At 35.4% G+C, this 22,429-nt stretch overlaps 1 protein-coding gene across 1 annotated transcript in view; it reads right to left on the reverse strand.

Annotated features, from left to right (window-relative positions):
- Window positions 1-476: 476 nt before the first annotated feature.
- Gclc (glutamate--cysteine ligase) overlaps window positions 477-22,429 on the reverse strand; it is a 162,653-nt gene continuing 140,700 nt past the window's right edge. The window contains exons 14-15 of the mRNA XM_090392798.1: window positions 19,476-19,697; window positions 477-1,571 (exon numbers count right to left, since the gene is read on the reverse strand). Coding sequence (XP_090248924.1) covers window positions 1,333-1,571; window positions 19,476-19,697 — 461 coding nt within the window. The 3' untranslated portion in view covers window positions 477-1,332. The remainder of the gene's footprint in view (window positions 1,572-19,475; window positions 19,698-22,429) is intronic.

Consider the following 22,429-nt stretch of genomic DNA (forward strand, 5'->3'; position numbering starts at 1 on the left):
TGAACCTTAATCTGAAACAAATCAAATATTTATAAGTGGATAATTAGTATTATGGAGAAGAAAGAATAGAGAATGCCAAACCTTCAAGGAATGCCCCCCCCCCCTTTTTTTTTCATTGCCTATTAAAAACAGGTTCATAAAATAATTATACGTATTAAAACATGGATAAATATGTTTTTCCATAATACTTAGGTTCACAAATAACGTAATTCATACTTATCACACAGAAACTAATCAATCAAAGTTTAATTTTTAAAAATTTAAACATTAGAATTAACACTTTTGAATAAAATACCTTCCCTTATTTAGACAGTGGAATAAATACAAATGACTAACAAATCTCCTTTGTAGGGAGAAAAAAATTATAGATGCTGCAACAGTTGTGACTGAAACAATAAGATGAAATGAACAATCTTGGGAATGAAGCATAAAAGAAACATCTCTGCAACTGAGATAAAACATAATATCTGATGAAATGCAACACAAATCTTTATATTCACTGCATTAACATTTTAAAGTGACAACCTAATAAAAAAACAAATGTAGTCAGTTATTGAGGTGAAAGAAAATATTACATACTGAAGTGGAAATAACAGCTCAGTATCCCTAATATCAATATTTCAAAACAGAGAACCATGGCGGCTAGATTAACTAGAACCCATTTGTAACATTTCATCTTATTTTGATGATGTGTACATGCAAAATTCATAAAATATCAGGTAGATTTAAAATCTATAAATAAATTGATCTCATGACATGTGCTTTACTAAAATGCCAAATATTGATATATATACAAGTATACAAATAATCATCTTCCATTTAGTAGGAATGAATCTCATTAGAAAGTTAATCTAAATTACAACTTACTAGGATTTTAAATTTAGAATTTAATCACTGAAAATAAAATTAAACTAGCGCTACGTCTTCTTTAGAAAAATAAATTATCTTAAATTATCACATATATTATTTATCTCTTTGCTATATTTTTCTCATACAATTTCCAAATAGATAAAACTTAAATTTACATAGGCACATCATTTATCATATCTAAATTAAACCACTAATTAACAAAGTAAAAAAAAAATTCATTTTTACAGATATGTAGGATATACTGATGTTACGTGTATATTAATGCTTACTTTTATACGTATATTTTAAAATGTGAAACAAAGTATTATTCCACGTGTCTTACAATAATCTAGTAGTCACCTTAATATTGTTTCAAAGAATTCCAGAACTCCAGAAAAAGAAATCCTTCATTTGTTCATAATAATGAAAGACCCACCGGCATTGAATCATACATTATATAATTTTAAATCCCATTCTAATTCTTCATATATTTAATCCAGAACTTTGTTCTTCTGCTTTGCTTACGGCATTTGGAATGTGTTCATTTGTTTTAGAACTAGGATGGCCTATCAGTTCAGGACATTTTTCCAACCCTCTCTGGATACTATCAGCAAGAGTCAGAAGATCATAATTTATCTTATCTGATACAACTGAGTCCTTTTGATAACATGGATGATTTTGGATGAAATTCCTTATCCACTTAGCAGTAGTAATAAGTTCACCTAAATAAACAACCAAATAAAATGAAAATTATTTTATTCAGAGATGCATATCTCACATAACATCAAAATAACTTTAGTAGTGCATGCATACAGCTAATGCTGCAATCACTACTTTGGGAATGAAATAGCAAGATAATCAAAGTAACTGAATGCTGGGGTGGGGCATTTTTGAAGAGTACAGTAACATCCAGATATTCAATGATGGCTGAATGTTATTTAAATATATCTGTAAACATAACATCTCTCTCAATGTATAAATAAAAACAATAAGGTAGAATATTAGGTTTACTAGATTAAGAGTTTATTAGTAAAATATATATCCACCAAGGCCATTATTTTCAATATTTCATCTAGATAAATTCTTAAAGCAAGAGATTACAACATAGACATCAGATTAAAAAAATTAATAATCAAAATTTTAATTTTATATCAATGAATTTAACTGAGAGTATTACCTACTGATTATTATTATTATTATTATTTTTTTTTAAATACAGGATTCCTAAAAATGCATACACAATTCAGGTGAAAATTGGTCTTTCTCCAGTCTACTGAAAACTCTTGACTCTTATTCAAGCTCGAGCACTCCCAATTGCACCAAAGCAGTTCAAACCAAAATTCAGCATGTCTAAGATTTAAGTTAAAAACTCTAAAAGTTCCCAGTTTCTCACTCTTGTTATAGGTTGTAGTGTAACCTGCAAAAAAAATCAGCAAATCCTGCCTAAACAACATTCTGGTCCCTGCCAAGACTGTGGGAGCAACATCTGTCCTTCCACATTTCTATCTCTCTCCCTCAACCTCATGGTACAATACAAATGTCTCCTAAAGATAAGGCTGAATTCTTGGCATCAGCTTTTTTCCCTCAACTCTTGTACAGATGACCGCGACAGATTTTTTTCCCACTATTTCACAAGCTACCCATAGTATGTCTCCTCTGAACTTCTGCCAGATGGACAGCAGAAAATGCTCAATGATTTTGATCCTAATAGGTCTCCTGACCCTGATGGTATTCCTCCAGTTGTACTAAAAAGCTTGCTCTCCAGAACTAGTCCCCATTTTGTATTGTCTCTTTGCTCTTATACTCATCTGGCATCATCAACAACTTAGAAGCAAGCTTTAATCTGGCCTTTTCTCTAAAAAAAAGGCAGATAAAAGTCACTGATCAAACTATCAACCTATTGCTCTGACTTCAATACTCTCAAAAATAATAGAAAAGGTCATCAACAGCCAGCTTCACTACACGGAAACCCATCAATAACTTTGTGATCACCAATATGGACTCCACCATTTTTGTTCCATACAACTCTCCTAGATAATCTCAGCCACCTTTGGACACAGGTTATGGCAAAGTTTGGAGAAACTCAAGTGGTTGCTCTTCATATTTTCCAAACCATGTGATCAAGTCTGACACTGTGGCTTTTTCATCAAGCTACAATCTTAGAGCATTTCTTCTACCCTTTGTGAGTAGATTACCAACTTCTTCAATTATTCATTGCAGGTGAATGATTTAATTACTGCAGAAGACCATGCTTCACTCTGCCTCATTTTTGAAAATACACTCTTGCAAACATTGGCTTTTTCTCTTCTTGAGTTACTGACCTTTCACATCTAGTCTATCATGGCACAAAGACATTATGTCCACAGCCTCTTCAGTTTCAAATAAGGCTGGTATTATTTTTTTTTGTTCTGAACAGTACTTCTCCTGCTTAATTCCTGACACAAAATAAATCTAAAATCCACCTGACCTTAGAATATTGTTCTCACATTTGGTGTGTGGTGCACCTAGGACCTCCCTCAGAATGCTTGATTGTATTGGAGAGAGCTAATCACTAATTAATGATCCTCCCATCTATTTTTTTCACCTAACTCCCTCCAGTTGCTTTCTCTGTTGCTACTTTACTGAACTGGCCACTACTGTCTATTCCTTAAATGGATGACAGTGGCACTTTCCTTAAATCATGTACAAATATAAGAAGTTACCGCTGGTCAACACCCATATAAAGTTCAGCTACAAACATAATGAACTAACTTCTCATTCTCCTTCATTCCCCATATCTCTGATATTTGGAATACTCTTCCCTATACTGTATTCCCTAATGATTAAAACCTTCAGCAATTCAAGAAACACATCAACAAATTCCTTTCTTCTCTCTAACCACTTCACATGGCACTCTCATGTAATAGGACCTCTTGTGTATGGAGCCAATTAAAAACCAGTTTAAAATATTACATTTTATGAAAACCAAAGACTGAAAAACCACATTCATCTCACACCAAGAAAACCCAAGTATTCATCGCCCAATCACTGTGCCAATAAATTTGTGACTATTACATGAAGTAGTGCTTTTAAAATTATTCTACATCTTCTATGCTAAATTATAACTTTCAACACCAAATTCCAAGAATTTCAAAATATACATTTAAAATTTTGCCTTCAAATTTGAGGGAAAAAAAATATTTTTGACAGTTATTTCAAGGTAGTTTCTACAGAGATAAAACTGATACATGAAATTGGCAATAATTTTGAAATACCATGAAAAAAAAATTGCTATTTTTTTTTTTTTTTTTTACTATTCAAATACAAACTATTTTTATTTTTGAAAATCTCTGAAACCCTTACTTCATGACTGATATTAGTGACGTTGTGAGCCACTATAACAGATAAATAATCAAATTACTGAATAACAAAAACTTATCTCTATATGAAACAAGTGAATTTAGAACAGCTTCTAGCTTCAATTTTTTATATAATACTTTACACCATTCACTGAAAATATTTTTTGGTAACTTCCACAAACAAGTTCTCTGATGTGAGGCTACCAGCAAGTGAGCAATCATAAATTGATCTTTGAGCAATGGTGAAAAAAACTTAAAAAGATTTTAAACAATCATAGTTTTAAAAGAGATTAGAAATTAAACACAATACAAAAATAGTTTAGCATTTAGAAATTTATCAATAGTAATGTGATTTGCTCAACTTGTATGAATATGAAACCACTTTATTATGAAAAGATCCATTCTTTCTTGTTTCACACATCATGTGAATAAGGGTATAACCTGAAGTATCTAATAATTTGGTTTGCATTTATACAGTTTGCATTTAACTACAGAAAAATGCTATTATAACAGACTACTGAAAACTCCCAACCAGCATAGCATAGATATATGCTGAAGGTTTTTCCACTTGGTTATACTATAAATTAATGACGCCAAGATATTATATATTCTTGGTTGCTCAGTCCTGAAGTTACTTCAGGCACACTGTTTGCTTATACTTGGATAAAGGACTAAACCAAGAATATAATTTCTTGGAATCTTTAATTTAAACATAGACTTTAAAGGAATATGGAGAACCGACCAGGGCTTCTGACCTAATGTCCAATCCTCACCTTCTCGTGGTGCACCCTGTTGGGTATCTACTTGAATACTGAACGAACGAGGCTGGGCTGGCAATTTGGGATTTAGCTGACCAAATTGTATTCTTATTGGCTTAAACCAATATACAAAATGATCGTACAACATGACAAAATTTCATGTTGTACCATGAAATTTTGTCATGTTGTACCATCATTTGTCTACCCGTACCGCTGTCATGTTGTACCGCTTTGTCTAACCAGGTGATGCCGGCTGGGGCATCACCCGGTTAGACAAAGCCCTCGTTGTTTTCGCCAGGGAACGAGGGCGAACAGCAGAAAGTCAGCTACTGGAACAAATCTGATAGCACACCCCCAACTCAACATCACCAGAGTTAAAGATTGGTACTATCAACATAAGAAGCCTGAATGGCAAAGAAATGGAGCTAGCTGAGGAATTAGATAAGTACCATATTGACATAATAGGGGTGATTGAAACAAAAAAGACAAAAACTGGTGAGATTTTTCTGAGCAATAAATACAAAATGTTATATTCAGGCAATGACAATCAAGGAAAAGAAGGAGTAGCCATAGTATTCAACACAAAATACGAGGCTAATCTTCTTGAATAGCAGGCAGTCTCAAGTAGAGTGATATGGGCTAATATCAGAATGGGGAATTGGACAATGAGATTTATTTGTGCCTATGGTCAAACAGAAGGTTCTACTAAGGTAGAATTGGAGGAATTTTTTGATGCTTTAGAAAAAGCAACGGACACAATGAAAAAGGAAAAGTTGGTCCTCATTGAGGATCTAAATAGCAGAGTGGGAAATGATTGTGAGACATATAAAAATATTTTGGGAAAAGAGCAAAGCTAATAATAATGGCAAATACCTGTTGGATTTCTGCTCAGGACATGGACTGGTTATTACTAACACCATGTTCCAACATAAAAATGTGCACAAATTCACATGGAGAGAAGAAGCAAGGAATAAGAAAAGTCTCATTGACTATGTTATTGTTGATAGTGATGTTTTCTCACTGGTGCAGGACACCAGAGTGTACAGAGGATTTGAAATTGGAAGTGATCACTATTTAGTCTTGAGCAGGATAAAATTGAATGTCATATTGAAAAGAATAACATGTAGGAAAGTTTTAAAGCAAATAAAAGTTGAGCAGCTCTCAGATGTGAACTGTAGACTAAAATACACAAAGATTATTGAAGAAAAAATGAAAGAGTTTGAGAACAGGAACCAAACTTTGGAGATTCAGTGGCAAGCCTTGAAGAAAACCCTGATTGATTCAGATGGAGAGGGGATACCACTGATGATAGCAGATGAAACTACAGCTAAAAAGAGATCACTAGAGATGTAGAAGGCAGTGCATTTGAGGCAATTTGGAGACAGAAGCTAACAGGAGATACTAAAAATACAGTTGGCTGCTACTACTATAGACTTGGGGGAAGAGATGTGAATGATATGCATAGGCAAATTATGCATGATGAGTGCAGGCTGAGTAATTACTATGGGGACTTTAACAGGCCAACATTGACTGGAAGGAAGAAAAACATGAATTTTTCATTTAAGAAAGGATCACTACAGGAGAGGTGATTATGACAAGCTTAAGAGGCTGCTTGAAGCAGTGATGCGGCATAAAATCTACAATGGAAGATGGTCAAGGAGTCTGAAGAAAGCAATATCAGACTACACTTAAAAATCAGAAGATAAATCAGGTAGGAGCTGGACTAATAGTATCATTAAGTAGGAGCTTAAAAAAAAAAGTGAGTGTATACAGGGAGATTAACAAGCTCACAAAAAGGCACAGACAAGAAGGGCAAGGAAGATGAGAGATATTAACCAAGTAAGCCATAGAGTTCTTTCACTATGCAAAAAGTAAAAAAGAAGAATGACTATGGAAAGATAACTTTAACGAATGCTTATAGTAAGAAGTTGAAAGACACACAAAAATATGCATTACCAAGTGACCTCTGTGAAGATCCATCATCCAAGTGAAAAAGCATAGTGACAGATAGGAACTGATGTGGGAATAGAAGATTTACCAAAGAAACTTAATGTGAATAGTCATGGGATCAGATAAGATACTGGCTCAAGTAATAAAAGAATATACAAAGGAATTGTCATTACTTTGCATTGTCATGACTAAGTTGTTTACGTTTCAGCTGGGGTAAAGTCCCAATACAGAGCAAAATGGTCCCACTACAAAAAAAAGAGGCTCAAGACAGCCATGATGCACAATATATGGCCTCTCCCAGTGAAGTCAACCCTATCTTCTCAAGGTGTGCACTGTTTTCACTAAAAGGGCTCTGACAACTTCAGTAAGCATTATGGCTGTAAAAAGATATCTTCCTAAATTGGAGGGACACATTAGATGGTGGATAATCATTGCTCAGTGAAAACACACCACCTTACTTACTGAGGACTTGAAGCAGCTGTTGCCACATTTGGGTTCCCAGAGAAGGGTATCAGTACCCCCCCCCCACTATCTTTAAAGAAAGATGTGAGTTTCAGTATACAATGAAACCCATAACACCTGCAAGTCCATCCTTAACAGGGCTAAGTAACTGAAAGAGCTAAATGTAGAAAACTCACCCCTTGTGCCATTGGTAGGCGTGCCTTCTGGTCCCACACAAAAGATCTTGACTGTAACTTTTGTCCATCTGTGCTTCCACCTCTTTTACCAGATGGCATACTGCAATATCATCTAATGATAAAGCTGATCTCCTGGCATCGTTCTTCTCATCCAACTCCAGAATAGATGACAAAGGCAAATCAATGCCTTTAATTGGATCACTGCACCACACTCCTCCTGTGACCTGCCAGAAAGACATCAGAAGAATCTTGAAAAATCTGGATATCAAAAAGGCTTCTGGTCCTGATAAAATCTCACTGCTGTGCTGCTGAACTAACACTCGCTCTTTATAATTGATACAACATGTTATACTCAGCTGGCGTCTACCTTACAGCAGGGAAGTAAGCCTATATACAACCAATAAAAAAAAAAAAAAAAAAGGGGGGGGAGGGGTGGATGATGATGAATGCCAACCATTCAACTATTCTTACCTGTATTGTCTTGAGTAATGAAAAAGGTCAAACAGCAACTTCTTTGACTCCTAGAGAAAGTCGACTAATTATTGACCATCAATATGGATTCTGCTAATCAAGATCTACAGCAGATCCCCTCACCTACATCACCCACCTCTGGACATGTGCCATGGAAAGGTCTGGAGAAACCTGCGCTGCTGCATTTAAAATTTCCAAGGCATTTAATAGGGTTAAGTGCTGAAGAGTTCTCAGCCAACTGCCATCTTGTGGTGTCTGTCTTCTTTCCTTTACAAGTGGAATCATTCACTATGTATAATGGTGTAAGGTGTTCCTGAGGATGCTCTGTTCTCACACCCACCCTCTTCCTCATTTACATAAAGGACTTGCTCTCATTGACCTCAAATCCTCTTCCTCCCTATTTTTGTTGATAACTACTCAATTCTCCACATATCTTACTCAGGCATAAAACCCTATAGTGCTCAATCATGTCAAGCTGCAATCATCATCTATAATCATGTAGAATTTCATTGTTCAGTGTAAGACAACTGCCATGCTATCAGAGGTCTGAAGATGGCTTGAAAAAATTCCATGTTTGGTCTCTAGTTCCTGGAGTAAGTAAAAAAAAAAAAAAAAAGAAAAAAAAAGATAAATAAATACAAAAAATTCTCACCCTTACAATACTCATGTACTACAGATTTACATACGTGTGTGTATGCATATGATACACACACACACGCACGCACGCAAGACAGTGTTGACTTGCAAACCCAAAGAAAATTAAGGAGTTAATAGATGGCATCAATGGTAGAATCACATTAAAAATGGGGATATTATAAAAAAACTTGATACTGTTAGCTAAGAACGTGCGAGTAAAGTTAACGTGGTCACTAAAAGAAAATGGAAGAGCAAAGATTAGTAAAATAGATGTCTGAGGAGGATGGCACAAAAAAGACCCAGAGGAAGTAAACGATTTAGGTTGATGGATGCAGTTAGTAGTGCCTAGATGAGTGAAATGTTAGACAGATCATATAGATAGATACAGTAAATAAAGACTAATTTAGAAGAAAACTATAAGTAGCAAATAATAATGTAAACTTAATCATGTGTTACAGGTATTTTTTATGTATGTTCTTTGGTATTAATTGATGTACATGTGCATGTGAGGTATCTAAATTCTTGTTCTGTAATTATCCTTAAATTGTACTTCTTTAGTTGTAATGGAAACACTACTTGTACCTCTCTTTGTAGTATGCCTACTCAGTATCTCCTTTTTGCTCTGTGGCCGTCACTTAGATTGATCACGTGTGTGAATTAGATTAACAAGGGGATTGCCTTTGGCTAGACTAATTCCCTTGATACAAATATCTGGAGTTACCTCCTTGTTAGGTTCTTGAAAATTTATTTGTTATTGCTGTGCCATCCAGAACCCTTAGATTAGAAAAGCTTCTTAATCAAGGAGTTAACTCTCAGACAGACACACGATTAATCATTCTATTAAAATTCTTAGTTTCAAATTAGCTAAATTTCCTGTATCAATTCTAGTTTGCAGTCGTGGTCTCCGTTAAACAATTAAATTCCACTCAGGTTCTAATTAATAACTGGTGCATTGGATTCATTTATCAGGCAACTAAAAGTACAAAGGTTCATTTATTAAAACTTATGCAATACACTTTCACCAAATATACACTCAGCTAAGATGATCACTTTCTTAAGTTACAGAACTAAATATAACAAACTATAATTTATATAGCTGAATCTTGTCATCAGACACTGCTATCAAATCAATTAATTCTCTTTGTATTCTTTGATCTACAATTCCGTCCAGGCATTAATTCAATTAACTTCACGTACGATTATACTATAACATACTAAACATAATCGACATTCACAACACAATAGACTATACTCCTGGAGCTGTAACACTTTGCTATTAGACTAAATACTAAAGTCCTGCCTCTTACATAATATGAGCTCTACTAATGAATGTTCCTGTTCACTATCATCATCATCAAATTCCTGCCATGTACCCTCAAGGGGTGTACAGGATATGATAGTACTACATAAAAAAATTACATCATTATTAATTTCCTATCTACAATTTTCCTCCAAATCAGTCTGTTACTTGTCAAGACTCCAACATTATCAGCTCTTATATTTCTATCGTCTAAAGCACCTTGTACCGTATCAATCCACCTGTATCTCGGTCTTCCTCTGGGTCTTTTCGCTGCCAACCTGGCAGAGAACACTTGTTTTGCTAATCTTTTCTCGCCCATTCTGTTTAAGTGACCATACCACCTGAGATTAGCTCTGCTAACACATTCCTGGATGCTGACAATGTCAAGTTCTTTCCTAATATCGTCATTTTTAATACGATATTGCCATTGATGCCATCTGTTCACGCCTATAATCTTTGTCAGGACTCTCATATCTGTGGTCTCTAGTCTTTGGTCAAGTGTTTTACTTCTGACCCAGCTCTCAGATCCATAAGTTACAACTGGTTTGAACACTGTCTTGTATATAGCTAATTTAGTGTTCTGACTAATTTCTCTCTTATTCCATATGAATTTATTCAATTGACTTCCCACCATACCAGCTTTGCTGATTCTGTTGCCTATTTTCATATTTAATTTACCATCTTCACTAAAAATCGTGTCTAAATAGCTGAAATGTTTTACTTGTTCCACAGGTTCTCCATTCACAACAGTTGACATTTTCAATGATTCTGCCTATTTTCATTGTCTTTGTCTTTTTATTGCTGACCTTCATACCATATCTATTACAACAGCTATTCAATTTAGTCAGAGAATCTTGCAGACTTGTAGCGGATTTATTTAGAAGTATAACATCATCCGCATAAAGCAAAGAGCTGACATTAACATCTCCAATTTTGATATCATGTTAATACCACTTTCCTTCATAATGTGATCCATATAGATAATGAATAATAGAGGGGATAATGTACATCCTTGTCTCACACCAGATTTAACATTATACCATCTCTTCCTGTACTTCTTTCAGTTCTAACTGCTGACTTACAACTCAAATAAAGACTAAGTATTGCTTGATATAATGCCCCATTGACACCATATAACTGCAGCGTATTGAATAGCTTCTCTCTTTTCACCTTGTCATATGCCTTTTCCAAATCGACAAAACTTAAATACAGATCTTTCTTATATTACCATGCTTTCTCAACTATTTGTCGTAAAGTGAAGATCTGATCCTGACAGCCTCTATTTGGACTGAATTCAGCTTGTTCTTCAAACTTTTCTTCCACAATTCTTCTCAACCGTTTCTCAAGTATACTTGCATAGATCCTGCCAGGAACACTCAGTAGGGAAATACCTCTGTAATTCTCACATTCAGTTTTATTTCCCTTTTTATATATTGGTACTATGAGAGCTCTACTCCAATCATCGGGAATTCGTCCCTCTGTCCAGGCTTTCTGAACTATGCAGTGCAGCCACTATAAGACTCTTATACCACCATACTTCAGCATTTCTGGTAGGATATCATCTATTCCTGCTGCTTTTCCACATTTCAAGCCTTTGATGGCTTTTTCTACTTCAAGTATGGATATGTATTCCTGACTGCATGCCTGGTCAGTGTTTTTTTACCACTGTGCTGTCATCACTGCTTGTTTCATTTAGCAGTTTTTCAAAGTAATTACTCCATACTTCAAGGATATCTTTTTTTCTCCCGTTTTCATGTCACCTTTATCATCTCTAACTCCTTTTACAGCACTCTTTCCTCCATCCCTAAGTTTCTTCAACAACCTCCAGAATGTTTTGCCACCTTCTTGATATTTATTTTCTATATTCTTGCCAAAGTCCTCCCATGACTTTTGTTTAGCTAGTTTTACACAGTGTTTAGCATTCTTGCATTTGTCTCTATATTCTTTAAGAGCACAAGCTGACTAATTTGACATGAACTTTTGATATGCTTTCTTCTTTTCCTTCACTGCTTCTTTAACTTCCTGTGTCCACCAGGGAGTTCTGATTTTTTTTATCCTTACAGACAACCTCACCACATGCCTCTCTGGCAGAATCAATCAATGTTTTCTTCAGAGTTTGCCAATGAATCTCCAAGGTTTGATTCCTGTTCTCAAACTCTTTAATTTTTTCTTCAATAATCTTTGTGTATTTTAGTCTACAGTTCACATCTGAGAGCTGCTCAACTTTTATTCGTTTTAAAACTTTCTTACATGTTATTCTTTTCAATATGAAATTCAATTTTATCCTGCTCAACACTAAATAGTGATCACTTCCAATTTCAAATCCTCTGTACACTCTAGTGTCCTGCACCAGGGAGAAAACATCACTATCAACAATAACAGTCAATGAGACTTTTCTTATTCCTAGCCTCTTCTCTCCATGTGAATTTGTGCACATTTTTATGTTGGAACATGGTGTTAGTAATAACCAGTCCATGTCCTGAGCAGAAATCCAATAGGTATTTGCCATTATTATTAGCTTTGCTCTTTTCTCCAAATTTTCCCAAAATATTTTTGTATGTCTCACAATCATTTCCTACTCTGCTATTTAGATCCCCAACAATGACCAACTTTTCATTTTTCATTGTGTCAGTTGCTTTTTCTAAAGCCTCAAAAAATTCCTCCACTTCCACCTTAGTAGAACCTTCTGTGGGACCATAGGCACAAATAAGTCTCATTGTCCAGTTCCCCATTCTCATATTTGCCCACATTACTCTACTTGAGACTGACTGCCATTCAAGAAGATTAGCCTCATATTTTGTGTTGAATACTATGGCTACCCCTTCTTTTCCTTGATTGTCATTGCCTGAATATAACATTTTGTATTTATTGCTCAGAAAGATCTCACCAATTTTGGTCATTTTTGTTTCAGTCACCCCTATTATGTTGATCTTTTACTTATCTAATTCCTCAGCTAGCTCCATTTCTTTGCCATTCAGGCTTCTTACATTGATAGTACAGATCTTTAACTCTGGTGATGTTGAGTTTGGGTTTGTTTTCAGATTTGTTCCAGTAGCTGACTTTTCGCTGTTCGCCCTGGTTCCCTGGCGAAAACAACGGGGGCCTTGTTTAACCGGGCGACGCCCCAGCCGGCATGAAATTTTGTCATGTTGTACCATCATTCTATATTTTGGTTTAACCAATAAAAATACAATTTGGTCGGTTAAATCCCAAATTGCAAGCCCATCCTCATCCGTTCAGTATCCAAGTAGATACCCAACAGGGTGCACCATGAGAAGGTGTGGATTGGACATTAGGTCAGAAGCCCTGGTCGGTTCTCCACATTCCTTTAAAGGCTATGTGGAGGTCTCCTGTCAGTTATACAGCTTTGACCCTTAAGCACCCCTTCCTGTTCACTATTGTATAATAATTCTTTCTTTCTTCCACAACAAAAGAGACTAAGGTTTGTACATTACCGGATCTTTAAGACTTCTTCAGGTCTGTCCCTCAAACTTCAATTCCCTTCACAGCTTACTTATTCTTTATCCTAACGATCGTCTCACCTACTCCTGGTTTTGAGCTCACTATCATGATTTATCCTCTCCGATGTGGATGAAAAACAACTCTGCTTAAGTTGGTCCACGTGGTCTAGCATGACGGTCAGGTTGTGTAGGTTTTCTCTGTACGCTGACAAAATGCCCACACCTGGCTCGCTACTATGCCACTTATCTCCGTCGAGACATCGTTCCATTGGCTGGGGTCACCTACACATCTCCGGGAACAACTCGAGCTGGGGCCCTCGAGCGATGGACGCTGATGCTGAACAGGAGAGCACGAGGAAGAACTGGAATCCAAGAGAAAAAAGTAGCTGACTGGGGGAGCCAAGCCTTTTTATATTGTACCTATAGCAGCACCCCTTCTGCGCCACAGCTTTTCACCCGTCACCATTCTTTTGCACGCAGTTCTGTTCTTCTCTTAGCGTCTTCCGGAAAGCGCGTGCACACATGCTCCATACGTAAGTGACTGCCGTAGGCTCTGGTGTAATCCGAGTGTCTCACTCGCATTCCTTGGACTCATAATTTTACACGCTAACATATATTTCACAAGTTATCCTTCCCTTCTTAAACATACTAAGATAGGTAATATTCCTTTATGTCAAGATACAATATCTTTAAGGCTTTCCAGTAATTTACAATTCTACTTATATACAAGTATATCCTTGTTGGTGTGTTAAAGCTTGTTAAATCCCAAATGAAATATTTCTTAGTGAAATCTCTTCATTCCATATTTAACACATGTAGTGGTACTGTAATACTATATCTAGAGGGTACTGATAATAACAGTGAAGGTACTATGCAAACCCTATCTTGCACCTGACAGTACAAGAATTTGGAAATAAGCGGAAACCAAAGCATAAGATGCAGAAGTATAACTATGCTGTATACAGCTCCATTTACAACGTGCATTTTGTGTTTGAACAGTTCCCTCCCCCACCCCAGAAAGGTATCTTATCACATAGCTTTTTCAGATCAACAAATTTAAATATAGGTCCTACTACACTCCCTTGATTTCTCAAATATTTGTCATTAAATAAAAATCTTTACAATCTATGAGACATAAACCAACTTGTTCTTTTATCCATTTTCTTGGCATTTTCTAAAAGTATGTTTGCATAAATCTTTGCTCAGCAATGAAATTTCTCTATAAATTGGTATGATGATAGCTCTGTGCCAATCTCCAGAATCTGAATTTCTGACCAAGGCATGTGAACTCATCATCATCATCATCATCAAATTCCTGCCATGTACCCTCAAGGGGTGTACAGGATATGACAGTACTACATGAAAAAATTACATCATTACTAACTTCCTATCTACAATTTTCCTCCAAATCAGTCTGTTACTTGTCAAGACTCCAACATTATCAGATCTTATATTTCTATCGTCTAAGGCACTTTGTACCGTATCAATCCACCTATATCTTGGTCTTCCTCTGGGTCGTTTTCCTGCCAACCTGGCAGAGAACACTTGTTTTGCTAATCTTTCCTCTCCCATTCTATTTAAGTGACCATACCATCTGAGATTAGCTCTGCTAACGCATTCCTGGATGCTGACAATGTCAAGTTCTTTCCTAATATCCTCATTTTTAATATGATATTGCCATTGATGCCATCTGTTCACGCCTCTAATCTTTCTCAGGACTCTCATATCTGCGGTCTCTAGTCTTTGGTCAAGTGTTTTACTTCTGACCCAGCTCTCAGATCCATAAGTTAAAATTGGTTTGAACACAGTCTTGTATACAGCTAATTTAGTGTTCCGACTAATTTCTTTCTTATTCCATATGAATTTATTCAATTGACTTCCCACCAAACCAGCTTTGCTGATTCTGTTGTCTATTTCTATATTTAGTTTACCATCTTCAGTAAAAATTGTGCCTAAGTAGCTGAAATGTTTTACTTGTTCCACAGGTTCTCCATTCACAACACAGTTGACATTTTCAATGATTCTGCCTATTTTCATTGTCTTTGTCTTTTTATTGCTGACCTTCATACCATATCTATTACAACAGCTATTCACTTTAGTCAGGGAATCTTGCAGACTTGTAGCGGATTTATTTAGAAGTATAATATCATCCACATAAAGCAAAGAGCTGACATTAACATCTCCAATTTTGATATCAGTTTTAATACCACTTTCCTTCATAATGTGATCCATATAGATAATGAATAACAGAGGGGATAATGTATATCCTTGTCTAACACCAGATTTAACATTAAACCACCTTCCTGTACTTCCTTCAATTCTAACTGCTGACTTACAACTCAAATAAAGACAAAGTATTACTTGACACAATGCCCCATTGACACCATATAACTGTAGCATTTTGAATAGCTTCTCCTCTTGGCACCTTGTCACATGCCTTTTCCAGATCTACAAAACTTAAATAGATATATCTGTTATATTCCCATCATTTCTCAACTATTTGTCGTAAAGTGAATATCTGATCCTGACAGCCTCTATTTCGCCTGAATCCCACTTGTTCTTCACCAAGCTTCTCTTCCACAATCCTTCTCAACCGTTTCTCAAGTATACTTGCATATATCTAACCAGGAACACTCAGTAATAAAATGCCTATGTAATTCTCACATTCAGTTTTATTTCCCTTTTTATATATGAGTATTATGAGAGCTCTATTCCAATCATCTGGAATTCGTCCTTCTGTGCAAGCCTTCTGAACTATGCAGTGCAGCCACTGTATGACTTTTATACCTCCATACTTGAGCATTTCTGGTCGAATATCATCTACTCCTGTCGCCTTTCCACATTTCCGGCTTTTGATGGTTTTTTTCTATTTCAAGTATGGATATGTATTCCTGACTGCGTGCCTGGTCAGTGTTTTTTTTTCCTCTGTGCTGTCATCGCTGCTTGTTTCATTTAGCAATTTTTTGAAGTAATTACTCTTTTTCTCTCCAGTTTTTATGTCACCTTTATCATATCTAATTTCTTTTACAGCACTCTTTCCTCCATTTCTGAGATTCTTGAACAACCTCCAGAATATCCTGCCAATTTCTTGATATTTATTTTCTATGTTCTTAAAAAAGTCTTCCCATGACTTTTGTTTAGCTAGTTTTACACAGTGTTTAGCTTTCTTACATTTGTGTCTGTATTCTCTAAGAGCACAAGCTGACTTATTTGCCAGGAACTTTTGATATGCTTTCTTCTTTTCTTTCACTGCCTCTTTAACTTCCTCTGTCCACCATGTAGTTCTGATTTTTCTATCCTCGCAGACAGCCTCACCACATGCCTGTCTGGCTGAATCAATCAGCGATTTCTTCAGGACTTGTCACTGAATCTCCAAGGTTTGGTTCCTGTTCTCAAAGTCTTTCATTTTTTCTTCAATCATATTTGTGTATTTTAGTCTACAGTTCACATTGGAGAGCTGCTCAACTTTTATTCGCTTTAAAAAACTTTCTGACATGTTCTTCTTTTCAATATGAAATTTAATTTTATCCTGCTCGAGACTAAATGGTGATCACTTCCAATTTCAAATCCTTTGTACACTCTGGTATCTTGCACGAAGAAAACATCACTATCCATAATAACACAGTCAACGAGACTTTTCTTATTCCTTGCTTCAGAATTTGTGCACATTTTTATGTTGGAACATTGTGTTAGTTATAACCAGTCCATGTCCTGAGCAGAATTCCAACAGGTATTTGCCATTATTAGCTTTGCTATTTTCTCCAAATTTTCCCAATATATTTTTGTATGTCTGACAATCATTTCCTACTCTGCTATTTAGATCCCCAACAAGGATCAACTTTTCCTTTTTCATTGTGTCAGTTGCTTTCTCTTTAAAGCCTCAAAAAAATTCCTCCACTTCTACCTTAGTTGAACCTTCTGTGGGACCATAGGCACAAATAAGTCTCATTGTCCAGTTCTGCATTCTGATGTTTGCCCACATCACTCTACTTGAGACTGCCTGGCATTCAAGAAGATTAGCCTCGTATTTATGTTGAATACTATGACTACTCCTTCTTTTCCTTGATTGTCATTGCTTGAATATAACATTTTGTATTTATTGCTCAGAAAGACCTCACTAGTTATTGCCTTTTTTGTTTCAGTCAACCTATTATGTCGATCAGGTACTTATCTAATTCCTCAGCTAGGTCCATTTCTTTGCCATTCAGGCTTTTTTTATGTTTAATAGTACTGATCTTGAACTCTGGTGATGTTGAGTTATTGCCTTTTTTGTTTCAGTCAACCTATTATGTCGATCAGGTATTTATCTAATTCCTCAGCTAGGTCCATTTCTTTGCCATTCAGGCTTTTTTTATGTTTAATAGTACTGATCTTGAACTCTGGTGATGATGGGTTTTAGGATTTGTTCCAGTAGCTAACTTTTTGCTGTTTGCCCTGGTTCCCTGGCAAAAACAATGGGGGCCTTGTTTAACTGGGCGATGCCCCAATCGGCATGAAATTCTGTCATGTTGTAACATCATTTTTTTATTTTGGTTTAAGCCAATAAGAATACAATTTGTTCGGCTAAATCCCAAATTGTCATCCCATCCTTGTTCGTTCAGTATCCAGGTAGATACCTAACAGGGTGCACCATGAAAAGGTGAAGACTGGACATTAGGTCAGAACCCTGATCGGTTCTCTAATTCCTTTAAAGGCTATGTGGAGGTCTCCTCTCAGTTATATAACTTTGACCCTTAAGCACCCATCATTGGGTAGTGTACTAAAAACCTTCATAAAAAATTGCTTGATGTTATTCAGAAGAAGGTAGTCTGCTTAATAGCTTACTCTTCTCTCATGCTAACTCTAATTGTTTTCTTGTAGAAGGTGTTTCTGCTTTATGTCTTATCTTTAGGAATTCTCACTAGTACTGTTTCACTGAGCTGGCCACCACAATTTCTTTGCTTTCCTCTGATCATGTAAAAACAGCAACTACTCACCAACATTCACATGCAGCTCAGATTCAACATTATTGAATCAACTTCCTCTTCTTTCATTTCATTTACATCTGTACTTTAGAACAACTTTCCCAGATAATTTAACCCTTAACTCATCAACAGTACTTCATTTTTCAGTGACTATATCCTTCAGCTGTTCAAGAAACATATTACATTCACTCACTCTCCCTAAACACTTGCCAACTCACAGAACTATTGTTTTGTAGTTTTGCAACTTCTCATGTGTGTGTTGAGTAATGTAAAAAATTAATAAAAAATTTTCCAGTTTCCCCATTGAGAAATTTCTCCAGCTTACAATTAAAACAATTTTCATTCAAAAGTTATCATTTTAATTCAGTATTTAAATTAAAAAAAAAAAACTTTACTTCATTTTTAATATTGCACATAGCTATCCTCCTCCTTTCAATAATAACTAGTGTCTGAATAAATCACCTGTTTTCAACTTTATTTGAATAAGATCAATTTTATTAACAAGTTATTTCTGAAATTCTTCTGTTTGCACCAATCTGCACATAAATGAAAATACTTAATTTTGTTGAGGTTGTTTCAGTAACCACATTTCAACCAGAATGACAATTGTGCTGTATCATCAGATATGTTATGATGGATATGAATAATTTTAGGAGATAAAGAAGAAAATCTAGTCAGCAAAGTGTCAAATTTACAAATCCATCCTCACTTTTTCAGAATCCAAACAAACATTCAATAACAATTCACATAATGGGAAAGTGAAATTTGGATATTAGGTGAGAAATCCCTTCCTCCAAGACAGTCTTCAGCATTCTTTATAAGATTATGAAAAGGTCTCCTCTAAATTATCTAGATTCTTGAACAACTCCAATAAATAAATAAATAAAACATGTTAACAAGGTGAATAGATTCAATTTTTAAGCAGTAAGAAACGTACACACACAAAAACAATTGGCAGGACAAATAACTAGTGCAGGTAGTAGATAGTGTAACTCCCTATATCACAAATATTAGTAATTCTTAATTCATTAAAATTTATTTTATCAAAATAAATTTATTTAAAAACAACAATTTAAAATATGTACTCCTTTTTAGTTTTAAAAGAAATACCTGATGCCCTTCCTTCAATTAATCGAAGATACTGTTGAATAGTACACTGAGTATCAACATCCACATCAACACTAGTGAGGAATTTTTTGATTAAAGGAATCAATCCAGGAAACTCATTGTCTTTCCCATTGATAATTTCATTTATAGTCATTAATGTATATTCACACTGCTCACAGCTACCACAGCCTGCCATACATGCTGCTGCCTCTGGAGGACTGCAACCTACAAGAAAAAAAATGTATTAAGAGAGGTAAAATACTGGAAATGGGGTAGTTTAGAAATTACCAATTTTTAGTGAGTTGTTATCACAGACTGCCATATTAGTCAACCAGTATTTGCAAATGCAGCACAATTAGAGCATTCAAGTTAACAATAACGACGTATCACACATCAAGAATCCTGATGGAAAAGAATATGAAAAGATTTGCATATTCCTCCCATTGTGCATTAGTGGCTTTTTTCCTAAGAGGAGTTCTTGGGCATTTACTAAGTAATAATTTATTACTCAATAAATACCATCCCCGCATTGTGATTGTGGAGCTCAGAGACAAACTGTGAACCATGTTGTTACTCAGTGTTATCTCAGAGCATATTCAGGAGACAAATTGGACTTTTTAAGTGCTACACCCGAAGCTATGAACTATCTGACCAATATGGATGTAACCTTTTAATTTTATTGGGTTTTAAAATTACTTTTGACTTTTAATTTTATATGTTATTAAAGTGACAGTGTATTGTACTGCATGTTTTGATATTCATGCCATACGAATAAATAAATAACTCAATAAATTATTAAGTAATAACTTTCTTTTAATTCAGTACAAACCAAAGTATAAACAATGGCAAGTAATAGCTTGTTTATACTGTGAAGCACTGTCATGGTGGAACATGTTAGTAATGACTAATCCATATTCTGACAGAACTTTTTTTTCCTATTTTTTTTTTGAAACTAGTTCTTTAACATGATTACTTTCAGTCAGAATATAAATAAGTCTCATTTTGAAAGTCTTCCATTCAATAAATTTATCTTCATGTTCTGTGTACTATAGCCTTTTGTTGAATGGCTATAGTATGCATGTTTTCTGTTGTCTGATTAAGTTATCCTAGTTACTATTTGAAAATCTTGCTTTTTTTTTTTTTTTTTTTTTTGTATTTGCAATATTAATCATATACCTCTAGCCATATCTTCTGTTCGATGCTTTTCATGTTGAATTCCACTGAGAACTTTTTCCTTGTTCCTTAATTAAGACAGCAACACTTTTGTTAAAACAGGCAGTACCCAACTGACATGACATTTTATTATGTTGTACCATTATATTGCACACATGGTTTCAACCAATAAAGAATGCACTTTGCCTATGTTTCAATTTGCCAACCTATCCCAATTCATTATCTAGATGGATATGTACTAACAAGGGGAGCTGCAAGATGGTTGGACATTGATTCAGAACTTCCAGTATGTTTTCACATTTCTTCTGTACTTCCACAAGTCTCCTCCTTATCTACCTTTGATACTTAAGCAACTTTGAGTCTGAAATAATGAGTATAATCTCAAAACAAATATTTGGTGAGAAATAAACTGAAACTTAAGTATTCCTATCAAATAATTAGTCACATGCTGCATGATTTCTTTTACTTCATGTGTACATGGTCATTTAAGCAAAGATAAAATGTCATGAAAACTGGTATGTCTAGTGTTTTGCTACTTATTAGAGTAAACCTTTTCATTTCAATAAAATTTCTGGCATATTACAATAGAGTTTCCCAGACAGACATTAGAAACTGCACCCAACCTGGGAATCACATAAAATCCCCACACTCCTCTCTGTCCATCTCCACACACAATATTGCCTAGACAAATTGTCACAAATCACTGGAAAAATATTTATGTTAAAAGAGTTAAAATTTCTATGGCTTGTTGTATCCATGTTTTGTTAATTACTGACAAAAACAGTGTAAAAATTGAAGCTTTTCATCATCATCATCAAATTCCTGACATGTACCCTCAAGGGATGTACAGGATATGATATACTACATGAAAAATTTACATCATTACTAACTTCCTATCTACAATTTTATTCCAACTGTCTGTTACTTGTCAAGACTCCAACATTATCAGATCTTATATTTCTATTGTCTAAGGCACTCTGTACCGTATCAATCCACCTATATCTTGGTCTTCCTCTGGGTCATTTTCCTGCCAACCTGGCAGAGAACACTTGTTTTGCTAATCTTTCCTCGCCCATTCTATTCAAGTGACCATACCACCTGAGATTAGCTCTGCTAACGCATTCCTGGATGCTGACAATGTCAAGTTCTTTCCTAATATCCTCGTTTTTAATATAATATTGCCATTCATGCCATCTGTTCACACCTCTAATCTTTCTCAGGACTCTTATATCTGCAGTCTCTAGTCTTTGGTCAAGTGTTTTACTTCTGACCCAGCTCTCAGATCCATAAGTTAAAACTGTAATAAATTTAGTTTAATCCTTTATCCACTTCTACCTTAGTAGACCCTTCTGTGCGACCAAAGTCACAAATAAGTCTCATTGTCCAGTTCCCCATTCTTATATTTGCCCCCATTACTCTTGAGACTGACTGCCATTCAAGATTAGCCTCGTATTTTGTGTTGAATACTATGGCTACTCCTTTTCTTTGATTGTCATTGCCTGAATATAGCATTTCGTATTTATTGCTCAGAAAGATCTCACCAGTTTTTGTCTTTTTTTGTTTCAGTCACCCCTATGTCTATCTGGTACTTATCTAATTCCTTAGCTAGCTCCATTTCTTTGCCATTCAGGCTTCTTATGTTGATAGTACTGATCTTTAACTCTGCTGATGTTGAGTTGGGGTGTGCTCTCAGATTTGTTCCAGTAGCTGACTTTTGACTGTTTGCTCTGGTTTCCTGGCGAAAACAACGGGGGGTCCTGTTTAACCGGCGATGCCCCAGCCAG

Source organism: Typopeltis vanoorti, chromosome 5 (genome assembly GCF_054136105.1).
Source record: "Typopeltis vanoorti isolate ZY-2024b chromosome 5, IOZ_Tvanoo_1.0, whole genome shotgun sequence".
NCBI lineage: Eukaryota > Metazoa > Arthropoda > Arachnida > Uropygi > Thelyphonidae > Typopeltis > Typopeltis vanoorti.